Source organism: Dacryopinax primogenitus (assembly GCF_000292625.1).
Source record: "Dacryopinax primogenitus strain DJM-731 SS1 chromosome Unknown DACRYscaffold_9, whole genome shotgun sequence".
NCBI classification, from domain to species: Eukaryota; Fungi; Basidiomycota; class Dacrymycetes; order Dacrymycetales; family Dacrymycetaceae; genus Dacryopinax; species Dacryopinax primogenitus.
Genome location: NW_024467206.1, coordinates 253,811 through 270,714, shown reverse-complemented (window position 1 = coordinate 270,714; position 16,904 = coordinate 253,811). Strand labels below are relative to the sequence as shown.

Below are 16,904 nucleotides of genomic sequence, written 5' to 3'. Positions count from 1 at the left end.
ACGTCTGCAGACGCCGCGAGACCGTCCGGTTCAATTCAAAACGAACTTCTGCCCGACCCGGCTGACCAACCATATTTCGTGAAGGTTCTGCGAATCTACTGACTTCCTGATGGAGAAATTCGGGACGATCATGACAAGTGATCACTCATTCCTGTCTGGCAATCTCACAGTCTCTTATGGATTCTCACTTGCAATGCTCATAGGACTCACGCGGGGGAATAAGAAATCTTTTCGAGATGGAAGCCCGCACAACTGTAACCGCTCAATGGAGCGATGAAATGAGAAACACAGTTCGAGGCGAGCTATAAAGCGGGACAGCAGTCCACCATGGTCAAGGCAGACGCACCGCCGCAATTGACATTCAGTACGTTTGTCGTGGCCGTGATATAAAGATTGAGCCTTACCAATAACAATTCAGATCCAGAGCCATGTTTTCTGCTCTTGTCGTCACGTCAATCGCCTTCGCTTTTGCTCGCATGGCTCTTGCTCAGGATGTGCAATGCATCACTTACGGCGCCACGGCGTGTCCGTGTACACCGCCGACTCTTGACGACCTCCAAAACCTCATTTCCGAATTCTGCGGTGATAACGGCGGATATCCGTACTATGAATACTATGAAGACCTCGAGGCTACGCTGCCGGTTGAAGGTTATTATCAAGTCACAAGCGACAGGCCCGGTGGGTTCTCTCAGGCGACGTGCAACAGCGCCCTGAACTATATCATCACCGAATGTGATGCAACGAGCGATTTCTGGATCACTGGCGTATACGAAACAGGCGGCGTGACCTTCTCGGTCACTCCTTGCGAGCTGGCATAAAGTATGAGAGGATAGCGGATGTCTTGTCATTTAATCGGCTGAGTAATTAAGAAGTCAAGCGCCCAGTGCTTGTCAAGTTTATTCGAGTTGTTTTCATGAGAGCGGTGCACAGGAGTGCTTGAGTGCTTGACATACTCGCAAATGCCGTCGAATTGTCCGCCAGTCGAAAACTGGCCTCGCTTGATGGGCAATTGAATACCAAAACGTGAGAGTTTGCTCAGCGGGCCAAGTGCCTGACAATGAACCGAAATGAACGCCCTCGGAATACAAAAGCCGACGTCTGCACAGAAACATCCAAATTCGGAGTATCAACCCTGCTTCTTATTGACGAAGCCAGTAAATTGCAGAATTCTCGTTCCTGGGGGGCGCAAAGAATAGATGAATTTTCACACGTGACCCTGAGCACGCGCTCACTTTGTTGACACGACTTCGCGACGACCGTGCCCATCTCGACCTCTCTGCACCCTCCCTTCTGCCCGATATTGAATGACAAACCTTTACCGCTGCTTAGCCCCCAGTCTGGACTTTACTGATCAATTCTATCTGTACCATCATATTCTGAGGTCTACCCTTGACTCGTGATCCACCTTCTGGTCGGTACGGGTAGAATTGGCTTAGTGCTCCGAGGTGTGTTCCGATGGATACAGATGCACAAGATAGGGGCATATACGCGCCGGCGGGAGAACTCATGAACTTGCTGCTTGGAGATTCTCATTTCTGCGAGATTGCAACCATCATACAGTCAGGACCATCTGGACTACAAGGATAGAATGCCCGGATGCACTGTGTCCTACTCGTTTTGAATATTGTGCTTTGTCAGCCGCTTGGCCTCTCCTGTGCAAGTCAAACCCGATGCCTGGACTATAAAAGACTGTAGCTATTCTGCTGAGTAGAGTCAACCGACTCAGTCAGTTGACCCATTGGTGCGTCGTAGAGACAAAGGAAGAAAGAGCAATACTGAATCGATTGCAGCTGCACCATGTCTTCCAGCATTTTCATCGGCTCCCTCCTACTTCCCGTCTTGAAGGTGGTGTCTGCTCAAAGCGTCACGTGTTCGACCCTTGGAGCAACTTCCTGCTTCCACGAGCTACCGACTACAGCCCAGCTGGAAAGCCTCATCTCCGAACTGTGCGCGAGCAGTCAGGAAGACCTCGAGGCTACCCTCCCCGATGGAGGAGTCTATCAAGTCACAGCTAACCCGCCCGGCGTGGCTTCCGATGCTTCCTGCACAGCGGCGTTGAACAACATCATCACCGTGTGCGACGCCACGGGCTTCTGGGCGACGGCTGTTTATGAGACCGGCGGCATTACCTATTCCATTACTCCTTGTGATATTGCTTGAGATTTGGATATCAGCCAGTGTTTTTTGTAATAAGAATTCTAGCACTTCGTGCTGGCAGTTGTCTTTTCTTTCTCTCTGACGATCGACGAAACTGCTTCATCTCCTGTGCTGGATGTGAATTTGGTCCTATGTGCGCCAAAGCAAGCTGGGAATTGCGATCGGCGTCATTCCCAAAAGCTAGGATGTCTGATCATAGGGAGAATACTGTCCAACACACGCTCAAGTTCTAACCTGCATTTGGTCGATCTCCCTCCAAAAGTGCCTGAAGGCCGACGACTTCCTGATGGCGGAACATCGGACTTAGTACTCCCATCAAGGAACACCGACTCGTTGAGTGCATAAAGGACGCGAGGCAATGAACGATTGACATTGAAGCTGCAGAGTTCGACCTCATTGGTATATTTGCACGCGTTTCGACAAGTACGTCGCCTACAAGAACACTTCAACACGCTACTGACAACGAAGGCTAGTTCGAGCAAGATGTTTTTCCGCGCGGCTTTCCTGCTGATGGTCCCAGTTATGGTTTGGGGCCAGTTCACGTGCACACCATTTATGGTCGATGGTTATCCATCCTGCCCCTATGCTGTCGCGACGACGAGCCAGCTGGAGGCTCTGATCGATGAATACTGCTCGAACAGCAACACTCCTTGCACAGCAAACGGTGGATTGCCATGCTACGAAGGCATCGGAGACATCACCGCTCGCACTTCGGATGGGCAGAGCTACTACGAGGTAGGGGGCAGCCCTCCTGGCAGCTACAGTCAATCCACCTGCTACGAAACACTCCAATCCATCGTCACCGAATGCAACTCGGAGTTGGGAGACTTGTGGGAGTGGGGAAGTACCGAGGTCGAGGGGGTGATCTTCACGGTTCTCACCTGCGCACTTGCTAAAAAGAGAGTGCTTTCACCAGAAGCTTCGAGACCTTATGTAAAGACGTTTCCTCTCTCTGTCTGGTCAAATTCCTTCCGAATATGTTATTTAGGTGGGCCAAATGAAGTTCCCGCCTGGTTAGAACTACCCATGTTACACGATTTCCTCAGGGCGGTCCTGCGGTCGTCATTCAAGTCTACAACCTGACGTGAGTAATAGACGCGTGAACGTCCCCGTCCTCGGCCCTGCTCACGCTGGGCTACGGTGCTGCGATATCCTCCTTCAGACGCTTGGCTGTCAGTGAGATTTGTCTGTGACGATAAACACCGATGTCCGATAACACGACAGAAGATGGAGTGATTATGAAGACCACCTCTCTTCCAACGGCAATGGAAGCCAATATTCGAAGCAGTCAATCACTCGTGGGAATTATGACAAACGGGCGGCGTGCTTGCGGTGGGATGAGAAATGACCCGCTTTGATGGGCGGGGCAACGTGAGCTGTCGAAAGTTGGCAATGATGATCTAATCAGAAGATTAGGAATCCCGTGCCTCGAACCTTCGCAGACCTCTTCGTTCTGCATCCTCTGGTACTCAAGCTTACACTTTGGCCCGGACTTGTGACAGGCACCAAGGACACCGCTTCGCATCCTTCGGACACCGACTCACCAAGTGGGTTGCAAAGATAATCACGCTTGCTCCTGTGACCGAGTAAGTCGAGTTGCTGACGGTGCTCTCTTTGTGATGTTGATGTTGTCTGCAGATGACGATGTTGAGCTTCTATTATCTCCTTGCTCTGGGGATCCCGACCATGGTCCTCGGGCAAATTAACTGCGCTACCACCATCGCTTACGGGTGGCCGTCTTGCCCGGCCGGATCTACGTTGGCCACGACGAGCCAACGCGAAGCACTGATCGACGCCTACTGCGGTGGCAGTCCGTGCATTATCGACAGCACCGAGCCGTGTTACATCCAGTCTTACGGCGGCAAAGGGGGGATTGTCGACGGCTACAGCTTCTATGAACTCGGCGTAGGCAGCCCTGTGCCTTCAACCAGTCGGCATGCTACAGCACTTTCCAGTCCATCGTAACGGGGTGCAACTCGCAGCTTGGTGCTGGAGTGTGGCAGCGGGGGATTGTTGAGGTGGACTACGTGGACTTCGCCATAGTGACTTGTGAACTGGAGAATCAGAGTTGAGACTGGGGGAAAGTATATTCGTTCCACCGACGAAATAGGTATCGACAGAACTTGAACTCGCTGTAAAGTTTCGGTTCGCGACTCGAGGCGCATTGAATTGGTAGACGATCCGGTATTACTTCTGATATGTTGCTGTGAACCGTGAACATGTGATCTGACGGTATGCGGTAGATACATACAAGAGATATCTTACCGTAATACGATTCCACCGAATCCTGCATCAGAATACCGGCGTCGCATACGCCGAGCGCCTAGAGAAGAAGCAAATGGGGAAAATGCAGGACGGAATTGCGGTGGAGATAATTCCGGTCTTCTCAATCCCGTGCCTCAGGGCTTCCCAGACTGCTTCGTTCTGAGTCCTCTTGTACTTAAACATGCACTTTAATTTGGACCCGAACTCGGAACAGGCACCAAGGACACCGCTTCATCGCATCCTTCGGATACCAACACCCACCCATCCAGTTGGTTGCAAAGACAACTGCACTTCCTCGTGACCAATTACGTTCAGTTGCCGACGGTCCTCTCTTTGCCATGTTGATGTTGTCTCCAGATCATGATCTTGAGCCTGTACTTTCTCCTTGCTCTCGCGATCCCGACCAGGGTCCTCGGGCAAGTCAGTTGTGCTACCACGATTGCTTCTGGGTCTTGTCCGGCCGGATCCACGTTGGCAACGACAAGCCAACTCGAAGCACTGATCGATGCCTACTGCGGCGTCAGTCCATGCGTTACCGGCAGCAGTGAGCCTTGCTATATCCAGTCTTATGGCGACCAAGGGTGGATTGTCGATGGGTACAGCTTCTACGAACTCGGCGTAGGCGCCCCCGGAGCTTTCAACCAGTCGACATGCTACAGCGCGTTCCAGTCCATCGTAACGGGTTGCAACTCGCAGCTTGGTGCTGGAGTGTGGCAGGGGGGGGGGGCGTTGAGGTGGACTACGTCAGGTTCGCGATGGTCACTTGCGAACTGGAGACCTAGAGCTGAGACCGAGGCGGAGCATATCCATGCTACTAACGAAGTAGTTATTGACAGAAGTTGAACTCGCTGTAAAGTTTTGGTTGGTGACTCGAGGTGTATTGAATTGGTCCTTGCGGACACGCTGAGCCCAGACGACGTTCTGGATTGTTTCTGATACGTTTGCTGTGAACCATAAGTATATGACCTGACGGTATGCGGAAGGTACATACGAAAGACAACCTTCCGCAGTATCCCAATGCCGGTGTTGCATATGAGCAATCGCTGTCCCTTCAAACATCGTCCGGCCCGGGTAATTCTGTAACGGCAAAAAATCGCACGACGGAACTGCGGCGGAGATATTTGCCGACTTCTCATCGAAGGAATAAATGCAATCAGCATCTTCTGATAGTCATTTGTGTTAGCTCGAGGTTTGCAGGGTTGAAGAGAACGACGGACCACGACTTCGAGCCCGTCCTCCGTGCCTGTCAAACAGAGCAGAGGCGCGACTTGCTCATATCTCCCGCACTCCTTTCCTCGGTGCTGTTGCAGTCTCCATACTAATCTTCAGGGCGTGTCTTCTGCATTGCTCCGAAAAGGATCCAACGCAGGAGCGACAACTTCCTCCGTTCCTCGAGGGGTAGAGGTTAAGCGCATTTGCAAGTCGATCGTCCCATTATTGCGTCGCAGACAATGCCATCCAAGCGGATGGATGGTTTCCAGTCGTAAGGATCACAAGCTAATGCGCAAGCTGCGAATGTTGCTGAGGTCTTGATATGTGTGCTGTGGTTCGTGGGGACATCGTTGGAGACCGTGCGGACGCCCTGCGAGTCGGTTGGCCATTGCGGCCAAACTTCAATGCACCCTGCTGGCGCATCTTTGTCGTCAATCGCTATGGCATATTTGAAGTATACCGATTCCTCAAGCGCTTGTACTGTGTGAGAATGAGGTCAGGACTTCGAGCGAGGTGGGATGTAGAGAAAGAAGCTGAAATATTAGGGTCAGTGGTTCGGGAGACTTTCTTCCCAACCGCTCCAGGCGCCTTTCCCATCTGTAAGTCTTCCACAATAGCAACTTTGCTCCTTTCTTCTCTGTACACCACCACCCATACTCTGTCATATGCAACAAATCCATTGCGTTCTATTATTTATCTCTCCGCCCTCGGGGCAGTCTAATGCAGCGTGCCCGTAGCAGCCTTCGAGCACTCCTCGGCCCGCTTCGCAAACGCCTGCTGTGCGCCCTCCTTATCCCCCGCAACCCACTTAATCATCGCGTCCCCTTGCAGCCCTCTACCGAAGCTGAACGTCAGGGGAGGGAGACGGCTCGCCATCGTCCGCAAGACAGCGGCCTCGACGTCCTTGCTGTTCGCCAGAGCCTCGGCAGCGGTAGCTGCGACGGGCTCCTTAGCCGGGCCAGCAGAGACGATCTTGTTGACTGCGTCGAGGTAGAGCGTGCTGTCGCTGTCCGAGAGACCACCGGAGAGGAAGACGATGCCACCCACGGCCGGGGGGACGGTGCGCGCCAGGACGGTCACGGTGGCTGCTGCGATGGTTGCAGGGGTGGGCTTGGGGCCGGCGAACTTAGCGCCAGGCTGGGGGAAGGAGGGCTTGAGGAGCGTTCCTGGGTTGCGTTAGTATGCTTTGTGAATGAGAGGTTGTGACTCACCCTCAAGGAGGACGCCGTAGATAGCCAGCTTGGCGTAGATCGCGCTGATGACCTTGACATGAGCGTCGACGGACGTCTGGATAGATGCATCGCCCGAGAAGTCGAGATCGGGCTCAACGATGGGCACCAGGCCTGCGGACTGGGAGATAGAGGCAAAACGAGCAAGCGCGCCAGCCTGAGCCTCGATAGCTGCCGGGCTGGGGAGCGTACCGGCCTCGTTGACGAGGAAAGGCGCACGCCATTTGGTGAATCGAGCACCTGCCTCGCGCCAGGCGACGCAGCGGTCGTACAGGTCGTCCAGGCCCTGAGTGCCTACTTCGCCCGAACCGTGCGGGGAGCCGGGGAGGGGGTAGCCGTCAGTATCTGCACGCACGCCGGGGATGATACCGCGCTGGATGAGGACGGGGGCGAGCTGGAACTGCAGGAGCGTCTCGGCGTAGAGGATGACACCGCTGATATGCTGCGGGTTGAGAGAAGAGTAGAGCGTCTCGCGCCAGGCCTTGCGACGCGCTGTCTGCTCCTCGTCGGTGAAGGTCTTGAGCTGCCCTGGAGCGGCAGAAGCAGCGAGACGGGCGTGGATGCCATCCGGCGTCTCGTCGGTCGCGTAGATGCCCCTTCCACGGGGGTGAACCAGCGCATGGGCGGTAGCGATGAGCTGGTGTGCAGTGGAGGGAGAATGATGAGGGAAGAGGTCGTGGGAAGGCGCTGCCAAGTCGAGCGGGACGGCGGTGAAGCCGTATCCTGGAGTAGGCACTGCAGTCATCGTCGTTATTGTCGTCGTCGCCGTTGTCGAGGTGGTTGTTGACAGTGAAGAGATGAAGATAATATGTTGGGGGTATATAAGGACCGGAGTTGCCGAATCTGTTGGAGGTGTGGTGCCTCCACCTCTTGTGTGCTGGACCCCCAATGTCGGCTGTTCACCCGAGGCGTTCTATAACAATTTCAGCGCACGTTTGTCATATCCTTATATTATCATATTTGATGGAAGAATTATACTTTGTTGACGACGGCGGCGGCAACGGCGTCGACGTCGAGGAGAGATAGAGAGAAGCTAAAGAGGGATTACCCTTGTGGGCGATGCGGAAAGGAACACACTCGGAGACGCGGATATTCTTCGTATTATCATTCTACCGTTCCTTCTCTCTCTCTTCATTGCATTGACAGCTCATCATTAAACCTCGAATATCTATTGCTTCACTTAGTAGCTGCTACTAGAAGCAACAATATACATCGATAAACAGATTCCCTTTATGCAAAGAGTAAAAACTTACAAGTGTAGACCACCTCCATCCCACGGGCCGTCGCAGCCTCCACTCTCGGAATAACCTCGCCAACACTTCAGAGTGAGTACATAGCTCATCTCCCTCTCCTCTCCATCTCACAAACCATGTCAACGAAGCATATCTACCCGTCGTCTCATCCCTCGCTCATCATTCCTTCTCTCCGCGCTCTTTGCCTCACCAACCCGCACCTAACACTCCACACGCCATCGAAGACTCTCCTTCTCCAACAAGCACCGAAGGGCGTCCCGGTCCTCTGCGGTGGTGGATCAGGACACGAACCCTTCGCAGCTGGATATGTCGCCCCGAACCTCCTAGCAGGAGCAGTAAGCGGGGAAGTGTTCGCCTCCCCCTCCGCGCGTCAGGTACTCGACGCCATCCGCCTCCTTTCCGTCCAATGTCCCGGCAAAGGCGTTCTGGTGCTACACAACAACTACACTGGTGACTGCCTGCATTTCGGCATTGCAGCCGAGCAAGCGCGCGCTGCGGGTCTGCAAGTAGAGACAGTAGTGGAAAGCGACGACGTGTCCGTCCCCCGTTCCCGGTCGCAGAAAGTCGGGCGGCGAGGGCTAGCAGGCATCATTCTTACCAGCAAGATCCTCGGTGCTGCTTCCTCTGCCGGTCTCTCGCTCTCCGAGTTGAAGCTGTTAGGGGATCTGGTGAACGCTAGCACGGGGACGATCGGCACTGGATTGGATCACTGTCATCTTCCGCACACGCCTGCGTCTGCCTGGGAACCGCTGGAAGGGGACGACCTAGAGGTAGGGATGGGGATGCACAACGAGCCTGGTGTACGTCTCATTCGGGGTGGGATAGGAGCGCAAGAATTAGCAAAGGAGATGCTGGCACTCCTCTTGGGGGAGGACGAGGAACGCGGGTTCTTGCGCTGGGAAGAGGGGGATAAGCGGTTGCAGGGAGGGGAGGGACCCGTATTGTTGGTTAACAACCTAGGGGGGATAAGCAACCTCGAGCTCTCCGCTTTCGCACACGAAGTCCTCATTCAGCTGGAGAAAGACTACAGCCTTCGCCCAGGGAGGGTATACGTCGGCGCCTTCCTCACAAGTCTCAACTCGCCAGGATTAAGTCTCACACTCCTCAACAGCGCGGAGGTGCAGCGCGCGCTCCCTCAGGAGCTGAAGGGCAAGGTCAACGTCTTAGAATTGTTGGATGCGGAGGTAGACTGCCCGGCCTGGGCAGGGGCTAGGGCGTTCTAGGTTGGAGGTGGATAGGGAGGAAGGTGTTCGGACCGCTGTGGAGGGCTTTGAACGGGGGCTTTACTTGTATTTTGAATTGAAGAGAAAGAGAAATCATCCAATTATCAAGTCAGGTGGATCCAAGAGCCTTCGGAACCCCCCCCCCCAAAGAGCTTGGGCCCGGGATAACTTACAACATAAGTGGTTCAATTCTTGATACCAGGTTCATAACCTTTCACAAGTCACCGCACACAATTATTCGATTACATGTGCAGATGATGCACTACATTCAAGAGAGTCACAAGAGGCCAAAGAGGCAGAGGTTGAACTCGATCGTCAAGGTTGAACCTGACTCCGAGGTTGAGCTCGCATCGCACAGACCCGAGTGGAACCGGATCTGGCACCAACATAATTACATATTCCACATGACATCACAATCACAGCATCAAGTCAAGTCATGCACCTAGTGCCAGTTCTCGGGTCTCCACTTCCAGCTTTCTGTGGTCATGAAGAACCCGTGATCCTTCCAGTCATAATAATAGTAGGGCTTGTGCTCGAGCCCCGAGTCGGGCTTGGCCACCACCGCCGCGCCGGAGAAGAGGCGCACACGAGGAGTTTTCTCCCCCGGCATCATCTGGAGCTTCGCCAGGTCCTCCGAGCTGAGAAGGTTGGTCGTCTCCGCGAGGATGTCTCCGCCTGGAAGCTGGAACCGCGCGCCCAAGCTGGACTGGATATAGGTGCAGAGCTTGTCGTTCGCGTCCTTGTCATTGGCAAAGTCGATCCCGCTCACCTTCATCAAGGGGATGATAACGTCACGTTGAAGAATGGCAATGCCTTGAAGGTAGTTTGCGCCCCGTTTCTTGCGCTCGATACAGCCCGCACACTTGGTCTTCTTTTGACGCGCGATGGCGGTCACTGACGTGATGGGAATGTTCGCAGGAGCGATCTCGGGCTTGTCGTGCAGGAATATCTCGATGTTGTGGGAGCCGTTCCAGGCATCCGCCACAACCTCGATGAATAGAATCCAACGCCTAAAGTTCTGCAATGGCTCATGTGTTGCAGGGAAGAATTCGGGCATAGCAGGAGGGGTGAATAGAGAAGGAAGCGGTCCCTCGTAAGGAGCATACGTGTAATCCAACTTGGACGTGCTGAAGTATTGCTGCATAAAGCCGATAAGGTCCTGCTGCTTGGAGCGGTCGATAGGTTTGTCAAAGTTGAAGGGGCCAACAGGCTCATAGGTGAAGTCTAGAGAACATATCAGAATTTGCGCCTGAGGTGGGAGAGCAGGTTTACACTTCTTCAGGGCCGAGCCACTGTGAATAAAATGAGCATCCTTAGCTGTCCAGTATTCTGTCTCATTCTTCTTGAACGGAGAGAGAGGGGTATCCTCATCAACAGCTGTCCCCTCTTCCTGAGTAAGAGTACCCTTGGGACCAACTTACGTAATATCAGCATCCAGAAATTGCCCCGAAAAGAAGACACTCACTGAATGAGTGTAGCTTCCCCTCCTTATCGTACCAGCCCTTCCCCATCCAGTAGTCGGGATACACGGCTTCCCACATTGCAACCAGACGATCGACCATGCTGTGATGTATGAAGAACAAGGGTTCGAATGCTGCAGATGTATCAGAACTCCCTCCATATTCACATGTGGGGGTAAACTAACCGGCTTGATCGGGGGTGGACTACGTAAAAAGACACGTCAGGATTGGGTACAAGGCACCGTGGTGGAAGGGAACACAGCTTACCATGTGCCCGTCGCCACCAATGTCGTTATGGATCTTGTGGTGGCATTCCTCAAAGTTCCCAAGGCAGAAGCCACCGTCGAGCCTCTTCTCCTGCGGAGTGGAGTCTGCCCATTCGTCCCAACTGGTAGAAATCATGAGCACATCGTAAATCTGAACCATTTGAGGCGTACAGAGAAGGCCAGTCCGCTTCCGGATGAGTCGGAGGAAGTTTGAAAAGCTGGCCAAACTTGTCCCTCATGTAGCTCGTCGGCTTGAACTCCTGATTGGGATGATCCGTGCCAGTCAGACATCTGAGAAACGTGTCAGAAAATAACAGATGCCAAGACTGATACGCACTTGTGCAGTCCCTCGTAGTCCTCGGTCAGGTTAGCCCAGTCGCTGCCAGGATAACGGGGCCACCTGTAAGTCCGGTGCCATAGGGCCATGTTGTCCTCGAAGCTGGCAGGCAAAGTCTCCCCGAAGTCATAGGAACGCAGAGGGTTGCTGAACTCCTCCTCGCCGCGGGATGTTTGAATCATGACAGTTGGAACCTCGAAGACAGATATACCGTCAACGCGGGGGAAACCTTCCTCCGGGGTGCGTGGGTCAAGCCAGTCCCAGAACCTTCTGCAATCAGTGTCATGCTGATTACCGCGTTGAATATTACGTACGGAAAACGTAGTTCCTTGGCAGCCTGCGTCCAGCGACCTTTCTGGTCTGGGAGTGTCTTGGGGTCGAGTTCATCCGCCAGCGCAATCTTTGCAGCAACTTCGCCGACGGCTTGCTGTGGGACGGTCAGTAATAGGTTTCCATGAGGAAGCAGAAGTGCGCCATACTTCGATCAGCATGACCGCCAGACGATGCCAATGTCCGAACAATACGGCTGCATGGATAGCTGTCAATGTGGATGTACGTTTTCTCGAGATATGGCTTACAACTATGGCGACAATAACCTCCGTTGGTTCCAGGACGGTACACGGTCTTGCAGTCAGGATCTCCGCTGGAAATAACCACATGAGGAACACTGTCACGTAGTGCATACAAGAAACACTCACGCCCATCGTTGGTATGGCATTCCGTGGATGCCAGCTAGATTATATAGATAAGCCATCTATACCAATTGTAACAAAACTACCACCCACCAATTTCAACGAAAGAGGCTGGCTTGGGTTGATATTCCGGGTTGGAGATCTGCAGCAGTGATCGCACAAATAGCGACCACTGCTCAGGATGCTTGATGATGAGATCGCGGATCTCAAGACGTGGGTACACTGACCCATCCTCACCTAGCTCAGGATCAGTCAAATAATTAGAATACATGCTCTCAAACATACCGATCATTCCCGTAACGACGTAAGGACGAGGAGCCTTAGACATGTTTGTAAGTCAAGGTTCGGAGCTTGGGTAACAGCTGCTGGAACCCAAGACACAGGAGGACATTGACTTTATACAATCCAGTTTTCATGTGGAGGCACCTCGGGAAACGAGAAGAGCGCCCACTCAGCAGACAGATGACAATGCTGATCATGTCTTCTTTCTGTCCGCCGCTGTTATCATGGAGCATGTCTAAAAGTAGCGAGCTATCCTCTTCTCAGAAACCGAGAACCCTCGTCCAGGGGTGACAGGGGAAGTGGCACCGCGTAAGGTTGGGAAGGAGGTCGGACCATGGCGCATATCCATACGCATCCACGGACAATTTTCCGAGACCTGATGTACAGAAATAGCAGATGATATCAAGCGGAAAGGAAATGCATTCGTCGCACAGTCGTTAGTGTTGAGAATGTGCAGATGAGTGAAGAGAACAGAAGTCGTTGTATGCGGCCGGAGCAATCCACGGAACACGGGTCACAATAATTGGCGGACGCGTCGCGTGTCACGCTCTGTTCTTCCCCACCACAGCTTTCCTCATTCACCTTCGAAGCGCGAACTAGTAATAATCCAGCGAAACTTTCTTTGACTTTCAGGGGGGAAATGTCACACGCAAGTGGCGTTGATTGCTGGCAGCATGAATTCACTGGCATCTATCTCACTGGCTTCCCTTTGTCAGTGTCAAGTACGACATCGACAGTGGCCTCCAACCCAAATATGGCGCTTAGATAGCTCGCGCTAGACTTTATCGCTGACCTCGGCAGATACCGTACACCCATGGTACAGCTATCGCACAAGGAGCTGGCCTCTCACTCAATCATATTGACGCATATTGGAACCATACTCTGCTGGCACAACTATGTTCCTCTGCGACCACTTCGCGGAACAGGCATGGAAACCGCCTATCTCCTGATGCGCCCAGAAGGCTCAGATTGAAGCAAATTCGCCCATCAGTTGAAGTACATGTTTGTAACTGCGATGGCGAAACGGTATCTCGGCCCTACTTGGTTCGTCTTCCTTATTGGCGAAGCTTCCATCTGTATCCGATCCTGGTCTGGGTCTGAACCACTCTTCGTCAACCGTCTCGGGCCCGTTTGCTTATATGGTTGCCCACGGATTCATCCCTTCCTATTTTGCTCTGCCAAGCTATTGCAATACACTTTCACAGAATGAAGCTTTTTGAATCCCTGCCTATCGTGGGGCTACAGTCCTGAAGATGACCCTCCGAGGACAATGCGTCAGAACGTCATGTATAGGTTGACCCACTACTTTCCCCCTGCGACCGTCACCAGGCTCTCTCGGAAATTGGTTTTCTGCACTGAGCCGCGGGACCTTTGGCTTCGTGACCCCCCTGAAAGTGGCTCTTGTTCGCCTGAATCCTTGACCCCACGGCATCTTCGCTAGCACAAAGACTCGACTGTGGAGATGTACCTTAATATCCAGAGATGGATCATATAAGGTGTGGCTATTGTGTCACCGAAGAATACGGAGCGCCCAACCCAATGCTGAGGAGCACAGGTCTGGGATACGCCCGGATCTTGGGAAATTACCTATCACGCAATCCGCTTCTCCGCTTTTCACTGCTCTCCCACTCCGCCTGACGCCCCAATGCACCATCGGCATCCGCGAGGCTTATTCAGGGCTATCTTCCTTCGGGCCGTCCTTGGAGCTACTACAGGTGTGGTTCTCGACAAGCTGGGATGCTGTGCGGTTCTTGCAGAATTTCTCTCTGTAATCTCCGAGGCGATCCAATATGGCAAGACATTGAGATCAGCGCCAGCGTGACAACTTTTACCGCAAAAGTACTCCCGAATCAACTGCCAATGGTATTCCGGGTAAATGCAAGTGTCGGACCGGTCTCAGTGACATCAGGCCGATGTATATCTGGGGCCCGCGCACTGTCGAGCGGGCATGACAAGGACAATGACGCTCGCACGCAGCATTAACGCTGATGTCGACGACAGATTATCTCCCTCCTGCCGCACGAGTGGCGACCGTTCGTGAAGTCCAGACGATCTCAGTCAGACGCTCACTAATCCGCTCCAATGACGCTGCTATTTCCTCGGCCGACTGGACACGAGGAAGAGTCAGCGTGTTGCGCCAGCACGCAGGGGCTCTCACCGACAATCCTGTGTCTCTATACTTTGCGCTTCCTGACCGATCTGGTAAGTTAACATGCAGAACGTGCCGGCGCTGCCGCCGAGGACCCTCTCATTCTCCGATATCCGAGCCCCCCGCAAGATTTTCTGACGCTGGTACAGAAGTACTGCGTAATGCAAAAGATCTTTCCATATTGTAGCAAACCGTGTGACGGATGCTGAATGGACTGACACAAGTATAGAGCGATACCCGAGATGCATCTGGGTGCTCCGGACGCGACCATATTCTCGAAATACCCGGGAGAGGTGACCATACGATATCGAAATTCCCCCCTCCAACGCCTGTGTTCCCACTGTCGTCGTCGACGTTTGTGTCCTTATTGTTGAAGGTATTGAAGAGTGTAGACAGGGGAAGCAACGCCAGGGGGGCACCATGACGACAGGTACTGCCGACGCTTGACAACGGGGCGAAGTCTGGGCATTCCTTCGAGGAGCCATTTCCGTCTGCCTGACTGCGCTGAGGAAGACATCGCTGCAGTCGTGCAAGCCTGACAATACCGAGGTCGAGGATGTTAAGCCACTGAGATGCAAGTTGACAATGCCCTGACTTGATGCGTTGTCATTCGGAGGGAGAAAACTGAGGTGTGAAAAGCTCGTGTTCGTGGCGATGAAGAAGCTAATACTGAATTCCTAGGTGCTCAGGGTCCAAGCCTTTGTTGCCTTTCTGGTCACCGTTCCCCGTTGCCTTGGTGTTCACTTTTCACTTCAAAGAGCGCTTATTATACAAAACAAAATCCCTCATTTCATTTTTCACCATAAAATGCTGATCGCAGCACCGACGATGGTCATCAACCTCTTTCCCTTCGCCTCCCTCCCCGCCTCCGCAAGTCGAAGCGTTCCGAGCAGAGCTCGCCAACATCCTCAACCCACATCACCAATCTACCAGTCGCTAGCCCGACACACCACATACATAGCTTGACGCTATCCCCCGCTCACTCCATACCAAGCAACCAAGAATGTTCGCCTCACTGCTCGCTCTTGCCCTCGCGGCTCCCTTCGCATCTGCCCTCCTCATCCACGACATCCAAGTCGGCGGCCCCGGCACCCTTACCTTCTCCCCATCCAACATCCAGGCCAGCCCGGGTGACATCCTTAACTTTGTCTTCCAGCAGGTCAACCACACGGCCACACAATCCACCTTCGCCAACCCTTGTGTCCCGATGATGGATGCCAATGGTAACGCGATCGGATTCGACTCTGGCTTGTCAGTCCCTGTCCTCTACCTTGGCTATATGCACTAACCTATCCTCAGCATGCCCGTCCCCTCCACGCAGACAGCCAACTTCCCCTCCTACCAGGTAACGGTAAACGCCACCACTCCCCTGTGGGTCTTCTGCCGGCAAAACGGGCATTGCGGGAAGGGCATGGTCTTCAGTGTCAACGCCCCTGCTACGGGCAACACGTTCGACGCCTTCCAGGCCGCGGCTATGGCTCAAAACGGGACGGCCTCTGCTCCTGCCCCTCCGACGAGCGCGAGTGCGGCTCCTTCTGCGAGTGATACGGCCACCCCTACCGGTATGCAAACTGTCGTGGGTGCTGCTCCTACCGCTGGCGCCAGCTCGGGTAGCCCGACGGATCACCGTGTCATCGTCGGCGGGACTAACGGCCTTGTCTACACCCCCAACACAGTCGTACGTCCTTCATCATTAATTTCTAATGCTAACTAACCATGCATACAGGTGGCCAACCCTGGGGACACAGTGACGTTTGAGTACCACGCTGCGAACCACACAGCGACGCAGAGCAGCTTCGCAGACCCTTGTCGGAAACTGTCGCTCACTTCTACCACTGGCCAGGTCGGTTTCGACTCTGACTTGTGCGTCCTTCCTCGTCCCATCGCGACCCCCTGCTGACAGTTCGTAGCCAACCCGTCTCTGCCGACGCGACCGTCTTCCCTACGTACACGATGATGGTGAACTCCACCACACCAATCTGGGTGTACTGCCGCCAAACCGGCCACTGCGGGAAAGGCATGGTATTCGCCGTGAACCCACCCACGACGGGGAACACCTACGCCGCGTTCATGCAGAATGCGCTTATGCTGAACGGGACTGGGACTACGGGTACGACTGCTCCTACGAGCGGGGTGGGGAAGAACGCTGCTGCTGGAGGAGGACTTGCCCTTCTCCTGGTTACGGGTGCGCTCTCCCTGCTGCTGTAAGGGTGGAATCGTGCAAGGACAATCTTTCATTCTTGGACTACTGGCTTGGTATCCTCATTTCCCCTTTTGTTGTGGACTGCTTGTACTAGGCTACGCTGTGCGTGGGATCTTAATGGAGCGATTGGGACTTTTGTGCTGTTCTGTGTGTGAATGATGGAACGTGTGAACAGG

The 16,904-nt window shown here is 53.7% G+C and overlaps 6 protein-coding genes across 6 annotated transcripts; 4 read left to right on the top strand and 2 right to left on the bottom strand.

The window, feature by feature from the left end:
• Positions 1-327: 327 nt before the first annotated feature.
• Positions 328-818, top strand: DACRYDRAFT_107494 (uncharacterized protein; the record flags this gene model as incomplete). Its single annotated transcript, XM_040768483.1, has 2 exons — positions 328-368; positions 419-818. 2 exons carry the CDS (start codon positions 328-330, stop codon positions 816-818), a joined length of 441 nt encoding a protein of 146 aa, XP_040628653.1.
• Positions 819-4,164: 3,346 nt separating this feature from the next.
• Positions 4,165-4,766, top strand: DACRYDRAFT_22167 (uncharacterized protein). The gene is made up of 2 exons (XM_040772711.1): positions 4,165-4,361; positions 4,409-4,766. Exons 1-2 carry the CDS (start codon positions 4,356-4,358, stop codon positions 4,583-4,585), a joined length of 183 nt encoding a protein of 60 aa, XP_040628652.1. The 5' UTR covers positions 4,165-4,355; the 3' UTR covers positions 4,586-4,766.
• Positions 4,767-6,315: 1,549 nt separating this feature from the next.
• DACRYDRAFT_116216 (aldolase) lies at positions 6,316-7,668 on the bottom strand. Its single transcript, XM_040770158.1, has 2 exons — positions 6,846-7,668; positions 6,316-6,800 (listed from the first exon to the last, which is right to left on the bottom strand). The coding sequence occupies exons 1-2, from the start codon at positions 7,606-7,608 to the stop codon at positions 6,352-6,354; spliced, it is 1,212 nt and encodes a 403-aa protein (XP_040628651.1). The 5' UTR covers positions 7,609-7,668; the 3' UTR covers positions 6,316-6,351.
• Positions 7,669-8,283: 615 nt separating this feature from the next.
• DACRYDRAFT_31991 (Dak kinase) lies at positions 8,284-9,318 on the top strand (the record flags this gene model as incomplete). The annotated part of the gene is made up of 1 exon (XM_040774355.1): positions 8,284-9,318. A coding segment is annotated over one exon (1,035 nt), but the record flags the coding sequence as incomplete, so codon positions are not given.
• Positions 9,319-9,781: 463 nt separating this feature from the next.
• DACRYDRAFT_107490 (Di-copper centre-containing protein) lies at positions 9,782-12,422 on the bottom strand (the record flags this gene model as incomplete). The annotated part of the gene is made up of 13 exons (XM_040768482.1): positions 9,782-10,563; positions 10,612-10,755; positions 10,805-10,933; positions 10,985-11,003; positions 11,067-11,187; positions 11,237-11,356; positions 11,403-11,669; positions 11,717-11,829; positions 11,882-11,928; positions 11,981-12,045; positions 12,101-12,134; positions 12,188-12,331; positions 12,380-12,422. The coding sequence occupies 13 exons, from the start codon at positions 12,420-12,422 to the stop codon at positions 9,782-9,784; spliced, it is 2,028 nt and encodes a 675-aa protein (XP_040628649.1).
• A 3,035-nt stretch (positions 12,423-15,457) lies between these two features.
• On the top strand, positions 15,458-16,852 carry DACRYDRAFT_22165 (uncharacterized protein). The gene is made up of 4 exons (XM_040772710.1): positions 15,458-15,776; positions 15,825-16,203; positions 16,252-16,388; positions 16,436-16,852. Exons 1-4 carry the CDS (start codon positions 15,529-15,531, stop codon positions 16,731-16,733), a joined length of 1,062 nt encoding a protein of 353 aa, XP_040628648.1. The 5' UTR covers positions 15,458-15,528; the 3' UTR covers positions 16,734-16,852.
• The last annotated feature ends 52 nt before the right edge of the window (positions 16,853-16,904 follow it).